At 37.7% G+C, this 19,673-nt stretch overlaps 1 protein-coding gene across 1 annotated transcript; it reads left to right on the top strand.

Annotated features, from left to right (window-relative positions):
- Window positions 1-6,460: 6,460 nt before the first annotated feature.
- On the top strand, window positions 6,461-7,525 carry LOC110890263. Its single transcript, XM_022137862.1, has one exon. It carries the CDS (start codon window positions 6,461-6,463, stop codon window positions 7,523-7,525), a length of 1,065 nt encoding a protein of 354 aa, XP_021993554.1.
- Window positions 7,526-19,673: the final 12,148 nt, after the last annotated feature.

Below are 19,673 nucleotides of genomic sequence, written 5' to 3'. Positions count from 1 at the left end.
ATGATTTTTGTCCAGATCAAAATCTTATGGCCAAAGAGATGTCTAAAAACACTTCTCATGCTTTCTTTGCTAATGCTTATGATTTGAAATGTGCAGAAAGGTGCAGAAAAGTCATGGAAGCTGCTGAAGAAAAACGAAGAAGGAACAGAGAAGAAGCAGAAGAGGAAGAGAGATTGAAGGAAGAAGCGAAAGCTGAGAAAAGAAGAAGAGCTGAGTTTTTACAACCGAGCAGAAATGTAAAAGAAGTTCCAGAATATGAAGTGAAGATTGATGCAGAACAAATTGAAGTTTCTGAAAAGTGCTTAAACTGTGATTCGCTGATTAAGCAGAACAATGAGTTGCTGCATAATATTCATAAATTGAAAGAATCGTATGATACTATGAACAGAGAAATCAACAAATATACAGATTCTGATAGTGAACAAGCTGAAGCTATGAATACTTTGAAGATAGCTTATCTGAGACAACTTGATACGGAGAACTTTAACATAAAGAAATGTGCAGATCTCGAGCTGGAATTGGCAACACAAAAGATAGAAACTGAGAAAGTCAAGAAATTATTAGATAGTTACTCATGTTCTACTTTTGTGGTTGACAGGATTTATCCGGTGGTGAAAGATTTAAAGACGTTCAAAGAAGAGGAGATATCGGATGAAGAAAAGTGTGTGACAAATGTTGAAGAAAAGTTGAAAGCTTCTGGTAAGAAACCGAGTGTATCCTACAATAGATGTCCGCCCCCGGTCGAAAATGGATATTCACCTCGAAATCCAAATTCAGAAAGGGTCAATAAAGCGATCAATTTGAAATGGGAGTCTGGGTCGTCGGATAATTTATCCGAAAGTATTGATGTCACATATACGTCATCAGATACTGATCATGAGTCAAAGTTGATAAAACGTATGGTCGATCAGGTGTTAGACACAGATGACAATGAGGAATCAAAACCGAAGTCAAAACCCGAGTCAAAGTCTGGGTCCAGTGCGTCAAAGCCAACAAATAAAAAGGACAAACGGGTTTATGATAAAGAGTTTTTACTTTCGAAATCTAATTTGAATGATGAATCGGTCAAAGTGGCATATACTTTGAAAGGTTCTGACAAATTATATTCAGATGAAAGTTTTCCAATAAGAAGTGTTAGACTTGAAATGATTCAAAAGGTTTTCAAAATAACAGAAATTAATATTTCTGAAATAAAAGATTTAAATTTTAATGGAAAACCAAAACAATACACTTCAAGAGATCAACAGAGAATCAACAAGAAAATGGGTTACAATTGTGGTTATAGTTTTCAAAAGAAACCAAACCATAATCGTAATTACAAAAAGAAAGGTCTTGGTTTTGTTCCATAGAAAAATTATAAAAATGAAAAAGTTTATAAACCAAAAACAATGTTTGTTGCAGGAAAAACAACAGAAGTTGAAAAAGAAAAATCATTCAGAAATCAGACGAATCAAGAATTCCTTGCTAAGAAGCAAGAGGACATGAAGAAGAAGGAAGATCTGAAGAAGGTTGAAAAGAGATCTTGTTTTCAGTGTAAAGCTGTGGGTCATGTTGCGAAAGATTGTCCAAAGACATTTCGACCAAAACAAGAAGTCTCAAGAAAAATGAAAGAAAAAATTGTTGAGAAAACTGAACTGTCAACCCGGAAGTTCACAGGCTTTGAGAATTCAACTTATGAAAAAGGAGAATCTTCAAAGAGTGCTTCCAAAAGAATAGACAATGCCACAAATCAGAAATGGGTTGTAAAAGGTTCAGGTAAAAAGTCTGGTGATGATTCTGATTCCATAAAATCAGAGGAGCCACATGTTGAGAAAGAGATTGTAAGAAAAATTCCGAAAGTGGATGATGTGAATTTTCCGCCACTAAATGCTAAAAATTACAAATCTAAAATCGGAAAAGTTGAAATTTCAAATCAATTTTATTCTGACAAGAAGAAAATTGATGTTGAAAAAACTTTCAACGGAAATGTAAAACGCATCTTTGGAAAAATGGTCAGTGGTAAGGCCCAAAGCATTAAAGATTTTTATGCTTCCAAAGGGTGGGTTTACAAGTCGGTTGAAAGGAACGATGAAAACGATGAGGTTACACCCAAGGAAGGTCAGGCTTGGGTGGATATATTTTTTCAAGAATAAAATCCTGACTTGCCGGAGATCCCAAGATGGTATCGTGGATCATGAATCGGCATTCTTCTTAATTTGTGTTTGAGGTTTTGCAGGACTTGCCGGAACTCCCAGGTTTGTAAGCGAGGAGTAGGAATCGGCACCCTGAGAATTCAACCAAAAGATGGTAATTGGTTGAAAAACAGGTTTGAAATGTTTTATTGCAAAATCTACAAGTGGTTGTATGTTTGTGGTTGTTATAAATAGTTCAGAATGAGGACTAGTTGATCGTAAAAGTGGTTAAACCAAGGTCATTAAATTGAACTTGAGTTAACTATTATTCAGAAGATTGGTAAAAACAATGTGATGATTTTGCCCCAATTTTACAAAAGGTAAAAACAACTAAACTCATTTTCCGGAAAAACCATTATGATTAAAACAAACTTAAGTGTTTTGAAATCATTATGGGAAAATAGTTTGTTGTGAGGGGGAGTTCTGATGGTTTAAGCCAAACGGATGGAGAATTGAAGTGTTTCGATATCAGTTGTCATGTTTCTGTATAGTTTTGTTTTTCAATTTTCTTTAGATGTATTTGAATTTTAGGGGGAGTAAGAATCTTTTTTAGAAAATCCAAAAACATCAGAAAATTTAAAAAAGTCAAAAACATGATAAAATTGAAAAATGAGTTTTTGTTGCTTAAAAGAGGAAATGATAGTACATCAGTGAACTATCACAGCACGCTAAAGAATTGTAAAGTCAAAATGTGATAAACAATCTTACTGCGGATGTGTCAGTAGATTTTCGCACATTTAGTAAATTGAAACGAGATATAAACCTAAATCAAACTTGCTTAATTCGTGGGTAACTATTCTTGGATATATGGGTAACCCCCGAAATCTTGTTTGAAAGGTCCCGTATTCTGAGATACTAGGTCTTTATACTCAGTGATATCTGGGGTATTATTCCGGGACTTCTGCTGTATGGAAATACTGACCTAGTCCCCGAATAATATTTTCTGCTAAAAGCTTTGAAACATAAGCTCGCCCTCAGCAATCTGATTAAACAATAAAATTGATAGTCATTGCTGTTGTAAAAAAGATCCTCTAAAGGGGACCCACCAAAAGTCGAGCCGTCATCTCTCTGCTGAACGGAAGTTCTGACCTGAGCTCTCACGGTTTCGCATCTACCCCTTTACATATATCATCTGTGGTATACTCACCTGTAAGACTGAATATTTGGGATCTGGATACGGGAGTATATTCAAGTGGAGTGATACACAATTAAGTTTAAGTCTTTAAAACATTAATATCGTATCTCGAATCAGTTGAAATTTGTGTGAAAATTTAAGTGGACAAACATACTGACAATCTAGGTAAATTGTTTGGATCTTAATATGTAATCAAGCTTAACGGTGTTTGTGATATGTTTCATAACTGATATGATCCTCTTGCACAAACTCACAAAAATATTGTCTGTAAATATTTCATTTTCTGCATTTTATTACATTCAGAAAATCCTCCAAAAAGATTTTTGGTGTGTTTTAGCATAAATTTTGAAAAATCAAAAAGATTTTCGACAACTGGTGTTGAGATGCTGATTTTCGAAATTAAAGTGCTAAACTTGAAGAACTGGTTTGGGGAGTGTTTTTGTGAAGATGGTAAAGTTGTTTTGATTAGAACCAGTAATAAATTCTTGAATACAAAATCATTATTGTTTTGATTCAACATAGTTTCTAAATTGTTGAAAAGTTTTAATCTTTGTAGAAACTTATGGTTTGGTAGAGATTGTGCAGGTCTTGAGCCAGATAACGATTCTGTGTTGAAGTGCCAGATTACGATCTTAGAACCAGTGAAAGTTTGAATTCCAGGCTACGATCCCAGCTGTGTGAGAGGGGGAGTCTGAAGACACCGTGTCAACATTCATGAGAGAAGAGTTTGTTGATGATGAAAAAAGAGAACAAGGATTCTTGAAGCGACAGATATTTCAGAGGCAGTTTGTCGACTGATGAAGATTGTAGATTGACATGTGCGAAGACTCTTTGAAGACTCCGTCAACATCCGAGGGGGAGTCTGTTGGTGCACTTACGTCTGCTGACTACGTCTTCCATCGAGTCTTGAAGTTGAACAGATCGGACATGGCACGGAAACCTAGAAATACATGTTTGTATAGGGTTCGCTTATCAGTCACTAGGTTTGGTCCGCTTTTGTGTCATGTTTAGGTTAGGATCGCTCATGTGTCACGATGTAGGATCGCTTATACGTACATGTACGTATAAGCAAACCAGGTTGTCTATAAATAGGTCCATATGAGAGTGTCTGTTGACCCTATGCTCTCTCTCCTATAGGCGATTCCCAGTTCTTCATGAATCCTAAGTTTTTCTTCGTGATCTTGTGTATAACAGTCTGTGATTAGAGGTTTGTTCGTTCGAATCTCTATAACGAACTCGTTAGCACTTGGGATCGATCAAGAATTAGGGTTTATTTCGTTTTTCTTCTTCATATCGCCGCTCTAGTTTTTTGATTCAAGAACCCTGATTTATTAAACTGGTAGTCGTTGATTGCGGTTAACTGAGATTAACTTAGCTAGATTGATGCTCAGGTTTAATCGATTAAGGGTGAAGGTTTCAATCTAGGGTTTATAGGATTAGGGTTTATCTTTCGTTTCTGTCTTCGTTTTTCTGGTTACGGCTTTAGGGTTTTGGTTTAACGGGTGCATGGTTGTTTAAGTTTTCTGGTTTCACGTGAGAGTTGCTTGTTTAGATATGGATGTTCGTTCCAAGACTGGTGACACTAATGCAAGTGTCCTGCATGACCGCGGTAAGCCGCCTGACCCACTTAATAGTTTTGCTAATAAACCGACCAACTTAGATGGAGCTGATAACATGAATGTACCTGTGGGTGAGGAGTTGCCCACACCTGGAACAGCACCAATTCGTGGGATCGGGTTACGAGTTACTAACATTGAAGGAAACCCTTTACTTCCGAGAAGAGGTATGTTTTCTACGTCGAATGCATCGGTTTTGGATGGGTTGATGAGTATTTCCAAACCTGTTGAAAACCTTTTCACTGGTGAATCCTCCACGATGGCTAATAAGGATAATGGGGCTGCTGCTAAGCCCATGTCATACGCTGAGTCGGTAAGTGCCAATAATGTGAAGAAAGTTAATTTTCGGTCGCTTGCTAGTTCCGTTAATCAGGAGGGTTGTGATGTTGTGTTGCCGAGAGAATCAGTCCATATGGTACAGGATAAGTTGGCTAACACCCTTTATGGGTATTTTCTGGGGGATCGGGTTGCCTTCCCAGTGGTTGATTACTTTGTGCGGATGAATTGGAAAAAATATGGTTTACAAAAAACTATGATGAACGCTAACGGTTTCTTCTTTTTCAAGTTTAGAGTTGATGTTGGAATGTCGAATGTTCTTCAGGATGGGCCATGGATTATACGTTCTCAGCCTTTGTTTCTTAATTGTTGGACCCCAACTACTAAACTTGAAAAGAAAGAGGTAACGAAGGTGCAAGTATGGGTTAAAATTCATGAAGTTCCAATTGCGGCCTACACGGAGGATGGTCTCAGCTTGATTGCAACTACTATTGGGGAACCAAAGATGTTGGATTCTTTTACCACATCAATGTGTATGGACTCATGGGGTCGTAGTAGCTACGCTAGAGCGTTGATTGAAGTTTCAGCCGATAGAGACTTGCGAGAGGAAATTACAATGGCAATTCCTGATTTTGAAGGAGAGGGTTTTACCAAAGAGACTATGTATGTCGAATATGAATGGAACCCGCATCGCTGTGCTTCCTGTTGTGTCTTTGGCCATACGTCCGAGACCTGCCCGAAGCTTCCTATGAAAAAGACTAAGAGCATGCAACAAGAGCACAATCGGAATGTTCCAAAGAATCCGCAAGTTAAAAAGGTTCCGGTTGTGGATCAGGAGGGTTATACCGGTGTCTATGGGAAGAAAGCTGCTAAGAAAACTGGGATCCCCGTGAATAAACAAAAGGCTAAGTTTGAATATCGTCCGGTGGGGCAAAAGCCAAAGGGAGAAACCAATAAACCTAAGCCTGATAACGGAAGGGCTGCTACTTCTAATTCTAATTCTTTTCGGTCAGCGAATCCATTTGATGTTCTTAATGAGGTGGACGATGAGTCTGGTCCTAGTAAAAAGCAATTGAACACGAATAATGGGGATTCGGATGATGACGATGTGGAGGAGATTTATGATGAAATGGATGGGTTTATAATGGACGGTACTCGGAATACAAAGAACAACAAAGGGGCAAGCACTCCTTCTCCGAAAGTTAACAATGGTTAGTATCGCTTCTTGGAACATAAGGGGGTTGAACCGCCCTCTCAAACAAATGGAGGTTCGGCAGGCAGTCAAGGATTTCAATTTGAGCTTGTGTGCTATTCTAGAGTCTCATGTGGATGTCGGTAAATTGGGCAAAGTATGTAAAGCTGTGTTTCGTTCTTGGGAGTGGACTTCAAATGGTGGGTGTTGTAACAAAGGCACAAGAATAATCATTGGGTGGAATCCAGCTATTTTTGATGTAATGATCGTTGCTCAATCTCCTCAGGTTATTCATTTACAGCTTGGTTTTAAATTGGATAAGAGATTGCTTTTCTGTTCTATTGTGTATGCCGATAATTATTATGTTACGCGGAGGGAGTTATGGCATCTTTTGTCTATGCATAAAGTTTTTGTTGCGGATCGGCCGTGGTGTATTATGGGTGATTTTAACTCGGCTCTTAACATAGAAGATAATTCGATGGGTTCTTCATCCATTTCGATCGGTATGAGGGATTTTCAGGAATGTGTTGATGACATTGAAGTTGTGGATGTTAATCGTACAGGTATTCATTTTACGTGGAGCCAAAAGCCTAAAAAAGGTGTGGGATTACTAAAGAAAATTGATCGGGTAATGGGAAACACTCCGTTTCTTACTGAATACCCGAACTCGGTTGCCATTTTCAAGCCTTATAGACTTTCGGACCATTGCCCTTGTATCTTGTCTATCCCGGAAGCTTTGAAACTCAAACCGAGGCCGTTTAAGTTTGCTATTTTTCTGGTTTTTAAACCAGAATTTTTGGAGATTGTTAATAAGCATTGGCTAATTAATGTTGATGGGGTTCACCAATTCCGAGTTGTCAAGAAGTTAAGGTCTCTTAAACACCCTCTTCGTTCGTTGCTGTTCAGACAGGGAAATCTCCACAAGAAAGTTGAAACTATTCGTTTGAAGTTAGATGCTATTCAGCAAAGGATTGATCAAGACCCGCAAAATGCTGGTTTTCGGACTGAGGAAGCTTCGGTTAGCCGTGATCTTCAAGATGCTTTGTTGGATGAAGAGCGTTTTCTGAAACAAAAAGCTAAAGTTGATTGGTTGAGTGCGGGTGACATGAATACTGCTTTTTCGAAATCATTGTAGTAGGATTGATGTCATTAAAGATATTCAAGGGAATCTCTATGAAGGTGATAGTGTGTATAAAGCTTTTGTTCAACACTATGAGAAATTTTTTGGTAACAAAGGTGAAATCTCGTTACAACCAACTCCAGATTTATTTCCGAAAATTTTATCTCACAATGTTGCTACGGATATGGTTCGGCCTGTTACGGAGGAGGAGGTTAAAAAGGCGATGTTCTCTATTGGCAATGATAAAGCCCCGGGACCGGATGGTTTTACGGCTGCGTTTTTCAAGAGTGCCTGGCCGCTGGTTGGTAATGATATCGTTAATGCTATTAAAGATTTCTTTGACACTGGTAATTTGCTTCGGGAGCTGAATCATACGCTTATAGTTCTTATTCCAAAGGTATCAACTCCTATGGTTGTTACTGATTTCGGCCGATTGCTTGTTGTAACGTTCTTTACAAGTGTATCAGTAAGATTATTGCTGATAGGATAAAGGGAGGTTTGAATGAGATTGTTAGTATAAATCAATCGGCCTTTGTCCCGGGTAGGAAAATTTCGGATAACATCTTATTAACGCAAGAGTTAATGCATAACTATCATCGGAATGTGGGGCCTCCAAGATGTGCTTTTAAGGTTGATATTCAGAAAGCATATGATACGGTGGACTGGAGTTTTCTAAAAAGTGTGCTTCTTGGATTTGGTTTTAACAATATCATGGTGAAGTGGATCATGATCTGTGTATCTTCTACTTCATTTTCGGTATGTGTTAATGGCATGGTTCATGGGTTTTTCAGAGGTAAACGGGGGTTAAGGCAAGGGGATCCTATTTCTCCTTATTTATTCACTCTTGTCATGGAGGTTTTGACGGGTATTCTTCAGCACTCTGTTCGGATAGATTCCTCTTTTAAATTTCATAACAGGTGTGAAAAACAGCAGATAATGAATCTTTGCTTTGCGGATGATCTTTTCCTTTTTGCTAGAGGGGAAGTGAATTCGGCTAATTGTATTATGTCCTCTCTTTCAAAATTTTCTAAGATGTCGGGGTTAGTGCCTAACAACCAGAAGAGTACGGTTTTCTTTTGTAATGTGAAAGATCATGTTAAACAGGCGATTCTGGACATTATGCCTTTTGTGGAAGGTAAGTTACCTGTCAAGTACTTGGGAGTCCCTCTTATTTCTTCTACGCTTAGATATAATGATTGTCAGGTGCTTGTGGAGAAATTAGAGAAGCGTATTATGCACTGGAAGAACAAATTGTTATCGTTTGCGGGGCGGCTTCAACTGATTATCTCAGTCCTGTCTTCAATGCATATTTATTGGTCCTCGGTGTTTTTGCTTCCGTCTCGGGTTGTTAAGGAGCTTGAAGCTAGAATGAGAAATTTCTTATGGTCTCAAGATGCGTCGTTTAGTAGAGGTAAAGCTAAAGTTTCGTGGAAAGTGGTTTGTACTCCTAAGTATGAAGGTGGTTTAGGCATTAGACGAATTGGGGACATGAACAAAGCCCTGATGGCGTCTCATATTTGGAGTATTGTGTTGAAGCGGGATTCCCTCTGGGTCGAGTGGGTTCATTCTTATCGGCTTAAAGGAAAGATTTTCTGGGTTTGTAAAGCAACATCAAATTCTACTTGGTCATGGAGGAAGATTATTCAGTTGAGGCATATTATTCGAAATCATGTTTGGTCCGATGTGGGTAATGGCCGTAATACTTCAGCTTGGTTTGATCTTTGGAGTGATTTAGGTCCTCTTGGTGATTTTCTGTCGCCAAGGACTATTACAGATGCTGATTTTCGGTTAGATGACACCGTTTTCAATATTTTCTCTAACGGAACTTGGAATTGGCCTGTGGCGTGGAGGGATCTTTTCCCTGTTCTTATTCAGCTGGATCACTTTCAATTAGACCCGACAAAATCTGACCGATTGTTATGGAAAGATGGTAGTGATTGTCAGGATTTTTCTTCGTCAGCCGTGTGGCACTCGATTCGGCATAGAGAATCAGAGGTGGATTGGAGTGGTATTGTTTGGTTTGCGCAATGTATTCCTAGGCACGCGTTTATGATGTGGCTGATTATGAAGAGAAAGCTTCTTACTCAAGACAAAATTCTGCAGTGGGATCTTTCAAGGCGAAAAAACATGAATATGATGTGCTGTTTATTGTGCTATGAGAACTATGATTCTCATCATCATCTATTTTTTGAGTGTAAATTCTCTGATGAAGTTTGGAATATGATTCGAGGTAAAGTGGGGATGGCGGCCGTGAGTTCGAGATGGGTGGATATCATCGACTGGTTATGTGCTCGTCTTCGGTCAAAGAGAGTTGAGGTTTATGTTGCGAAGATTCTAGTTGCGGCTGCTGCGTATACTATTTGGCAAGAGCGGAATGCAAGATTATTTAGAAACCAACTGCATCCACCCGAAATGGTAAAAGATACTATTCTGAAAACTGTGAGATACAAGTTGATGGGAGCTAAGCTAAAGAACAATGCTAGGGTGCGGAAGCTGCTTGGGGATTGGGAGATTGCAACCGAAACTAAAGATGATGGAGGCTAATTAGTTTTGTAGTTTTCGGTTTTTTGTCTAGATGAGTGTCTAGGTGTTTTTTGACCTGGTGTTTTCGGTTCTTTGTGTTGTTTCCTAGTTTACTTTCATGGGGCATGTCTCATGATTGAACTGGTGTAGGCTCTCTACTCCACTTGTTTCTTTTTGGTTGTGAATATATAGAATCACCGGGGTAACCCTTTACCCAAAAAAAAAAATAGGTCCATATGAGCGATCCATAAACACATAGTTGAAGGTGTATGTTCCGGTATGCTGCCGAAGTGCTGTCAAATCTTGTAATCTAGTTCAATATCAATAATACAGCAAGTTTAAAGTGAATACAGCTTCAATAGCATCGGATTATTAGTTTCCGCCTCTTAATTCGGATACGAACTTCTCTGAATGACTCAAACAAGGCCGAGAACGATCCTACATAGAGCATTTATTGCACAAATCATTCAAGAGCCAGAGTTGATGAAAGAACGGATGGATATGTTTGCAGATGATGAGAAAAGTCAAGATGAAGAGTTTGTTTCTTCAGAAGATAGTTCAGAAAAGACACCAGTCTTTGATCAATCATCAATTGATAGCAGTGATGACGATGGAGAAGTTAAACAAATAAACATTGGTAAAACTCATCTATCTCCTGAAAGTTTAAAATTCTATTTTGCAGATAAATTGGAGAAGCTAAAGGAGAGACGAGCAGAAAAAGAAAAGAAAAAGGTTAAAGTTATGGAAAAGATTGTAGAGGTCACAAAACCTTGTCTGAAATGTTTGGAACCATGCAAACATTGTGAAGAGAAAGATAAGAAGTATAGTGAGCTAGACAAGATGATAGAAAACTTGTTGTTTGATGTTAAGTACGTGAAAGAATCTTATGATGTGTTGAACAAAACAGTAAACCAGTTGGAAAAGACAAACTCAGAAAGGGAAGATGCTTTGACAATGATGAATGCAACAATGATGTCTACGCAGAAGGTCATCAATCATTATATTGAAGAGTGTGCAAAGTTGAAGCAGGAATCAGAGACTGAAAAGATTGAGAATGAAAGAATCAGACGATTGCTGCTGAGTTACTCAAGTTTTGATTACTTGATTGACAGAATCTATCAGACAGTAGCAGGTTTTGAAGCTTTTCAAGATAAGAAGTCGGAAGATACGGCTACTGGTAAGAATAAAAGTGCAAATTATTACAAGTGTCCGCCTCCGATCTGGGAAGGTTATTCTCCCAGAAAACCAAACTCAGAACAAGTCAAAAAGGCAGTCAATATAAAGTTAAAGTCTAAAACAACTGATGAGTTACCAGACAACATTGACGTCACATTCACATCGTCTGACACTGATCATGAGTCTGAGTTAATAAAGAACGTGGTCGATCAGGTGTTGGATAAGGATGAGGAGTCAGAGTCAAAGTCTGAATCTGAGAGATCGAGTTCATCAGTTGACAATTCAAAATCATCGGTCAAGAGGGTTTACAATAAAGATTTTCTGATATCAAAAAATAATTTGAATGATGAACCAATCAAAGTGGCATATACTTTGAATGACTCAGACAAATTATATTCTGATGAGGAATTTCCGATTAAAAATGTGAAAATTGAAAATATTAACACAGTTTTTAAATTGATAAAAATAAAGATTTCAGAAATAAAAGATAAAATGGAATTTTCAAAACCTAAATATACTTCTAGAGTTCAACAACGTCTAAACAAGAAGAAAGGTTTCGGTCCAGGTCATCAAAAGAAACCAAATCATAAAAACAATTTCAAAAAGAAGGGATTGGGTTTTGATGTTGAAAATAATCAAAATATTAAAGATTTCAAATCAAAAACTGTATTTGTTTCAGGGGCAAGTTCTGAAGAAGAGAAAAAGAGCTCATTCTGGAAGCAATCAAACTAATTGTTTCTTGCAGAAAAACAGAAACATGAGAAGAATGAAGCTAATCAGAAAAAGGAGAAAAGAACCTGTTACCGATGCAACGAAGTTGGTCACATCGCCTGTAATTGTCCAAAGGCAACCAACACACAACAAGAAGTGTCTTCTAAACTCAAAGAAAAAGTTGTTGATAAAACTGAACCACCAACTGAAAAATTAACAATGTTTAAAAATTCAACATATGAAGTTGGTGAGTGTTCTAAAAGGTTTTACAAAAGAAGAGTGAATCTTAACAACCAAACGTGGGTTGTTAAGAAATCAGATGTTAAATCTGGAAATGAATCTGACTCGTCAAAGTCAGAAGAACCACAAATTGAGCTAAAAAGAGAAAACTCAGTTCCGCCAATGGATGACGCAAACTTTCCACCATTGCGCACTGAAAATTTTAAACAAAAAGTTGGAAAAGTAGAGATTTCGAATCAATTCTATTCTGAAAAGAAAGAATTTGATGTCGAAAAGCGTTTAATGGCAAAGTGAAACATATTTTTGGAAAAATGGTCGATGGAAGGGAAAAAGGGGTAAAAGAATTTTATGAAGCAAAAAGGAATGTTCCAAGACCAAGTGAAATTGAGCAGGTTACACCCAAAGCTGGTCAGGCTTGGGTGTCTGTATTCTTTGCTTAAAAATCCTGACTTGCCGGAACTCCCAGGTTGGTAATTGGGGAGTAGGAATCGGCATCTTTCTTAAGAAATTCACAATTGTGATATTTCGACTTACAAGTGGTATTGTTGATAAGAACCTACAAGTGGTTAATCAAGGTCATTAAATTGAACTTAATTTAACTTTCATACAAATGGTTAAAGAAAAGGAAAAGTGATAGTTTTTATAAGTGGTTAAAAAAACAAAGTGATGAAACCCCATAATGTGTGAAATCAACAAAACTAATTTTCCAGAAAAACCATTTTGATTAAAACAAACTTAAGTGTTTTGAAATCATAATGGGAAAATAGTTTGTTGTCAAGGGGAGTTCTGATTGTTTACGCCAAAAGAATGGAGAATTGAAGCAATTCACATCAGTTTGTCATTTTACTTGTACAGTTTATTGCGTTTATTTTCAAATTTTCCCGGAAAATCAAAAATTGAAACATATTTTTGATTTTAGGGGGAGTAAAAAATTAAAAATTTTGAAGATTTGAAAAATCCAAAAACATGATAAAATCTAAAAGCCAAAAACATCGAAAAATCAAAAATGAGTTTTGTTGTGAAAAAGAGGAAATGATAGTACATCAATAGACATTCACAACATGCTAAAGAATTGGAAAGTCAAATGTGATAAATGATCTCACTGATGATATGCCAGTAGGTTTTTACACATTCAGTAGATTGTTTTCGAGATATAAATCTAAATATGAATAGATTCCTTATCTCGTGGGGAACATCTCTCGGATATATAGGTAACCCCTGAAATCTTGTTTGAAGGGCTTTCTATTTCTGACATACTAGGTCTTTGTGCGTGATGATACCTTGGGTATTATACCAGGAGTTCTGATTTTGCGGAAGCAATAGCCTAGTCCTCGTATATTACTCTGCGCTGCTTTAATCATAAAGCTCACCCTCAGCATAAAAATGATGAAACATTGAAAAATGCTAATCATGTGCTGTTGAAGAAAAGATCCCCAAACAGGACATACCTAAAGTCGAGCCATCATCTCTTTGTCTGAACGGAAGTTCTAACCTGAGCTCTCATGGTCTCGCATTGCCCGTTTACAGATATCATTAGTGTACATTCACCTGTAAGACTGAATATAGGAGTCTGGATACAGGAGTATATTCTGAGGTGATACATGCGAATAAGTTTAAGTCCTTAAAACACTAAATTTGTATCTCGAAACAATTGAACTTTGTGTGAAAATTTAAGTGGATCAGTATACAGACAATCTAAGTGAATCGTTTAGAACTTAAAGTCTAAAAAGGTCAACGGTGTTAATGATTTGTCTCATAAACTGATATGATCCTCTTACACAAACTCACAAAAATATTGTCTGTAAATATTTTAATGCAATAAAGAAATTACATTTTAACACACTAAAAATCTTTAAAAAAAACTCAAAAAGAATGTGTTTTAGCATAAAATTTTGAAAAATCAAAAAGATTTTATTTCATCTTATTTTCGACAACTGATGTTTGAAAAGATGATTTTCAAAATTCCAAGTGCTGGACATGATGAACAACAGGGTTGGGAGATTTTATTTGAAATGAGAAATGATTTTGAAATGATTAAATGGTTCATTAATTTGAAACCAAATTTGAATGTTTCAATACAAGTGGTAAAAAAGGGATTAAAATTGTTATAAATAAAAAAAAAACTTATGTTTGGTAGAGTATATGCAGGTTTAAAGCTTTGAAAGAGCTAGGTTCGACTTTTGAAGATTTCCGCATAATCATATGCAGTTTAGAGCCAGGTTTCTGATCCCGTTGCTACAGAGAGCCAGGAGACGTTTCTGAACTTGTGAAAGCTGCAAAGCGAGATCCCCGTGTCTAAGCCTGAGAAGATTTTGAGCCAGGATACGATCCCGGAACAACTTAAGGGGGAGTTTGTTAGTAAAAGAGAGTCTGAAATTTAAAAGAACCAGATTTCAGATTGCTGAAGAGTTTAAAGAATTAAGAGACCTGATCAAGAGAGGATAGAGCCAGGTTGACATTCTGAGAGAGAGAAGAGAAGAGATTGAAGAGGATGCTTACAGAGACATATACTTTGAAAAGAGCGTGAAGACTGATCAAGACTAAAGACTCCACACACTGAAGACTCGTCAACATCCAAGGGGGAGTTTGTTGGTGCATATGTCTGTTGACTTCGTCTTGGATCGAGTCATGTAACATAATAGATAGACCAAGACACGTAGTTCGAAAGAAACGGAAAACAGGTCTGAACCAACAGGTTCACATGAAGTGGCCAGTTCGTACGAACTGACCAGTTCGTGTGACTGGACATGTGCTGGTTCGTGCGACCCGGCTTGCCTATATATATGAGAGTCTTGGATTTCATTTGTAGAACTTCTGATTTCGGTAACGGAGCTCTGCCGAAGTGTCACCAAGCCTTTAAATCGTTGTGAAATCAATTCAAACAACATTTAATCTACTTCTAAGTGTATATCAAGCTGCAATGAAGATCAAATCAATGAATTCCGCCTCTGATTTGGTCTAGAACTCATCGATTCACCGACCCTACATCGCGTCACGTGACGGAGGAGACCTCAAGGGGTCGTGCCATGCGACACCTGTCGCGTCACGCGACAGGTTTTGGGAATGGCGTCGCGACACGCGACAGCTTCTAAATCCGGCATTTTGTTTGTTGTTCATTGTCTGAATACTAGAAACTTATTTAAACATGTTTTAGTTCTCATAACTAATAAGTTTGAGTGTTTTGGTTTTAGGTAACCTTTACCAACTTTCGGATGAAGATCAAGCGCACACGAGGACCGAACACACGAACTACAAAGTTTCCGCTAATATATTAGTTTCTTTTGAAACCAAACTTATGTAAAATTATTATAACCATCTTTTAGATGTTGTTTTTTTAAGTTTTGGGTAAATACTAGTTGAATGTTTTGAAGTCTAAGAAACATCAATAAATCAATGTTTTAATAAATATGGCAATATTATATAAATATGCAAGGTATGCTATAAAATATACAACGATTGAGGGTCTTATAGTAGTAACTTTTTCATACGACAATATTTTTTTTATAAAAATTTCACCATAAATAAGCGTTTTTATCTTTAAAACGAGCACAATAGTTCTATAGTTTTGAAAAAAAAAAAATTCAAAACCCAGATGCGTAAAACATAATGGACAGAACAACACACTATAACCCAAGTTCTAAAACGCAATCGGGTTTCATATGGTCGTGTTTATGTTTTAACATGGTCATGCCTCTATTCTGACATGATCATGTTTATGTTTTAGAATGATGATGTTCTTTGCACTCAAATTCTAAAAACATACACTCCAGGTCTAAAACGCAATGGGTTTCACATGGTCATGTTTCTCTTTTATTATAACATGGTCATGTTTTTGTTTTTACATGTCCATGCCTTTGTTTTAACATGGTCATGTCTTTGTTCCAACATGATCTTGAATCCTTGAACTTCCCTTTTTTAAGTTCTTCTCTTGTTACGTTCAGCCTCTTTTAAGGTTTCCGTGAATCTCTTTCTTTATATACGATCCATCCAACTTTGGATTATTTACGACCCGTATACCCGAACCCAGGACATGGCTTGTAAACAAGGGAAAGTTGTTCCTTAATGATCTAGAGTTTCCGATAGTATGTCGGTGTCTTAACTTGGGGCCAATGATTCATAACACTCTTCCATGCACACGGCCCGTAAACATAAACTTCGACCTGCATTCGGCACATCCAGTTCTAGCCCGGAAATCCTCCAATTTACTTAGGAATCTGTAAAATACTCATAAACAAACATTTAAACCATTCCAAACAGAATTTACATCAAACAATTATCAAAATGCAAGTTTTCACACTATAATAATATGTTGTCTTTCAAACACATTGATGGAGAGGGTGAAACCCGAGTGTTAATGTATTTATATTATGGGTTTTGTTGCGGTTTAAGTGATTATATGCTTTGAATGTGATAACTACGAGAGATTTTGGTTTTGCATGTTAATCACTTAAATCGGTGAAGTTAAAGTGTTTAAAGATGAAGCGGAACACCCATGGATGATAATCAAGGTATATTACATTATGCGGGATTGGTTTCGGGTTAGAAGATAGCTTGGAAGTACGAGAAATGCGAAAGAATGAAGTCCAGGGGCCTATGGGTCATTCTATGAAAGTTGAAATGTTGAAGAAGGACCAAGTGGAAAACCCGCCGTAAGCTACGGTGGGGAATTCCATCACTTGCGGCTAGATATATGAATAACATCATCAAGAGCAGATGTACGCCATAGGCTATGATGTTAGGGCCGTAACTTACGGCCAGGTGGATCAAAAGGGGACAGTAGTTGCTGGCTGTAACCTATGGCCAGACAGCCGTAGGTTATGTCCGGATTCAAAATCAGACGTGGGTGTTATTTTGTGGACGTATAAAAGGGATTTTAAAAACCCTAATGATGGTATTCACCTCTTAGACGATTTTTGGGATCAAAAGAAGCAATTTTGGACGCACTTTCACTCTCTTCCATCATAAATTCCGTTATATCAACAATAGTGAATATGAATTTGATCATTGTTCAAGCATTTGAAGATCAATTCACTGAGATGAGAAGCTAATTTCCTAGTGGTTTCCTCCGGGTGGAAGATTCCTGTAGGTAGACTAAGTGATATGTTTTTTATTGTGTTTGAACTTGGTAATCTAAGCATTCGATGCTTTTTACCATTTGATTCCCTTGACTGGATTGGATTGTAACGATTGGTTTTACTTTAGTTCTTAATTCTAATTCATTCAATTCCCGAGAATTCTAGCAATTGGGATATATTTGAAAGGGTTAGGGTTGGTAATTTCAATTGATTATTCGTATGATAACCTTCCGCTTTTTTTGCAATCGAAGTACGTAGTCTTTGGACAATTACAATCAATTTAGTGAATTATGAAATCATGTCTATGTGATTGTGACAATCAAACACGCAACTGTAGTCTATTTTGAATCTAAAATCCCGAGGAACCATTATTTTCTCTCATTGTTACAAACTCGTTTTTGTATTTCTTAGTTTAATCAAACAATCAAACAACCGATTTTACATTTTTGCAATTAGTTCCTTTATACTTAATCAACAACACTTTCCACCATACTCCTCTGGTTCGATACCCTATTTACACTATCTACATAGTTATCCAAAGATAACGATGTATTCATTAGGGAAATTTTAGAGAATCCTTATCCATACCATGCACCCACACCCCCATACTAGGAAACCGCACCCCAGATTCCGAACCCAGTCCTAGAACCTGCATCCCCAATGAGTGCAGAAAATGTACAAAAACTCAGGACATTTGGTGCGGAAATTTTAGAGAGTAGCGAAAGGATGGGACAGGTGGGAGAGCGACTTGTCTGGAAGTATGACGAGCGCAATATGGATTTTTGGATGAATCCATATCTGTAGAAATGATGGTGTAAACTGCTTTTACAAAACCTCACACGATTAATTATATATTAAGCAGTTATTGAGTATTTGTAAGGATACAATTATCGTCGGTATGTTGGGGTTTTGTATACAAAATTTGTTACTACCTTGCGAGGAGTAACATTTCCACAAGTCGGGTTGACAGTACCGTGGGTGGTAATTAATATGACTTGGAAACAAATGTGATTACGAGACCGCCCTCAATACTATACAATGGTTTTTTTTTTTTAAACTTGATTTAAACTGGGATTCACTCACCAGTATTTCCCACTAACAAAAAGTTTTTAAACGCGTTTCAGTTAACAAAATGTGAAAGCCAAATAGAAGCCAGCTGAATAGCACTGAAGGCTTGGAAAAGTGGGCAATAAAGTTACCTAAAAATAAATAGATGTTTTTATTAAATAAAAACATGATTTATTCCGATGAAAATGTGTGTACTTAAAACTTGGGTAAGTGTGGTATTTACTCTGATAAAATATTTCCTAACTACGATCCTGATGTAATTTCCGCTGCCAAAATGGACAAACACCAGATACCACTGAAACTGACCGCGCCCGCCCATACCCGGGTTTGTCAAGGGGACGGGGGTTACGACAGAAGGTGGTATCAGAGCTAAGCCACTGATTCAGCCACAGAAGTGTTCTGCTGACACCCAAAATTTATCTAAAATGTTAGGAAATAAACTATGGAAATACGTGCATAATTGTATTTTATTATTGTATGTTATTTGACTATTTGTTAGTTTACAGTATGAGCGACCAAGGGCCATCTGACGCGTACTGTCAATTGTCTGGTTCACCTTGAAGCGAAGGCGCCTCTTCACAGCCTGCCCTCTTAGGGTATTCTGCTGATACTGAAGAAGGAAAATTCGTGTTTAAGGCTCAGTCTGAAGAGACATTCCCTCAGAAAAAGAGAGGATGGTTCAGTCGGGGAGTACATGAGTGTAGGAAGCGAATGAAAAAGTTACAAGAACAGAGAGCCCTAACAGTAGCCAAAAGAGAAACCGATGCCCATGCCCAAGACATGATTAATAGGGGTTTGGCTAATTTCCATATCTTAGCAACCACTGCAGCCGACCCTAACCTGGAACAAATGATAGCACCCCAACCACAACCACCATTTCCCGACCAACCAATGGAAACAGAGAACCCCGAAAATCAAGTAGAAATGCATGATTTTAACCCCGAGGAGATACCTAGGTACCAGCACCTAACCCCTTAGACCCAAATTACGACCCGTGGTGGGACGACAATAGGGACTATGTGCAACGTTACCCCATACATGAAGATCTGCCCATGCCAAATCTAGGAGCCTACCCAGGTTTGGATCCTCTAGATCCCTATTACGATAATGATGTGTTCATTAGGGAAATTTTAGAGAATCCTTACCCATACCAGGCACCCACACCCCCATACCAGGAACCTGCACCCCAGATTCTGAACCCAGTCCTAGAACCTGCACCCCCAATGAGTACAGAAAATGTACAAGAACTCAGGACATTTGGTGAGGAAATTTTAGAGAGTAGCGAAAGGATGAGACAGGTGAGAGAGCGACTCATCTGGAAGTACGACGAGCGCAATATGGATTTCTGGATGAATCCATATCCGTAGAAA

Source organism: Helianthus annuus, chromosome 2 (assembly GCF_002127325.2).
Source record: "Helianthus annuus cultivar XRQ/B chromosome 2, HanXRQr2.0-SUNRISE, whole genome shotgun sequence".
Classification (NCBI taxonomy): Eukaryota; Viridiplantae; Streptophyta; class Magnoliopsida; order Asterales; family Asteraceae; genus Helianthus; species Helianthus annuus.
Note: the sequence above shows the minus strand (reverse complement) of the source record. Positions and strands in the feature narration are given on the sequence as shown.

Excerpts from the sequence above, each read along its gene's own strand:
- LOC110890263 (XM_022137862.1), top strand. The coding sequence starts at position 6,461 with ATGGAGGTTCGGCAGGCAGTCAAGGATTTCAATTTGAGCTTGTGTGCT.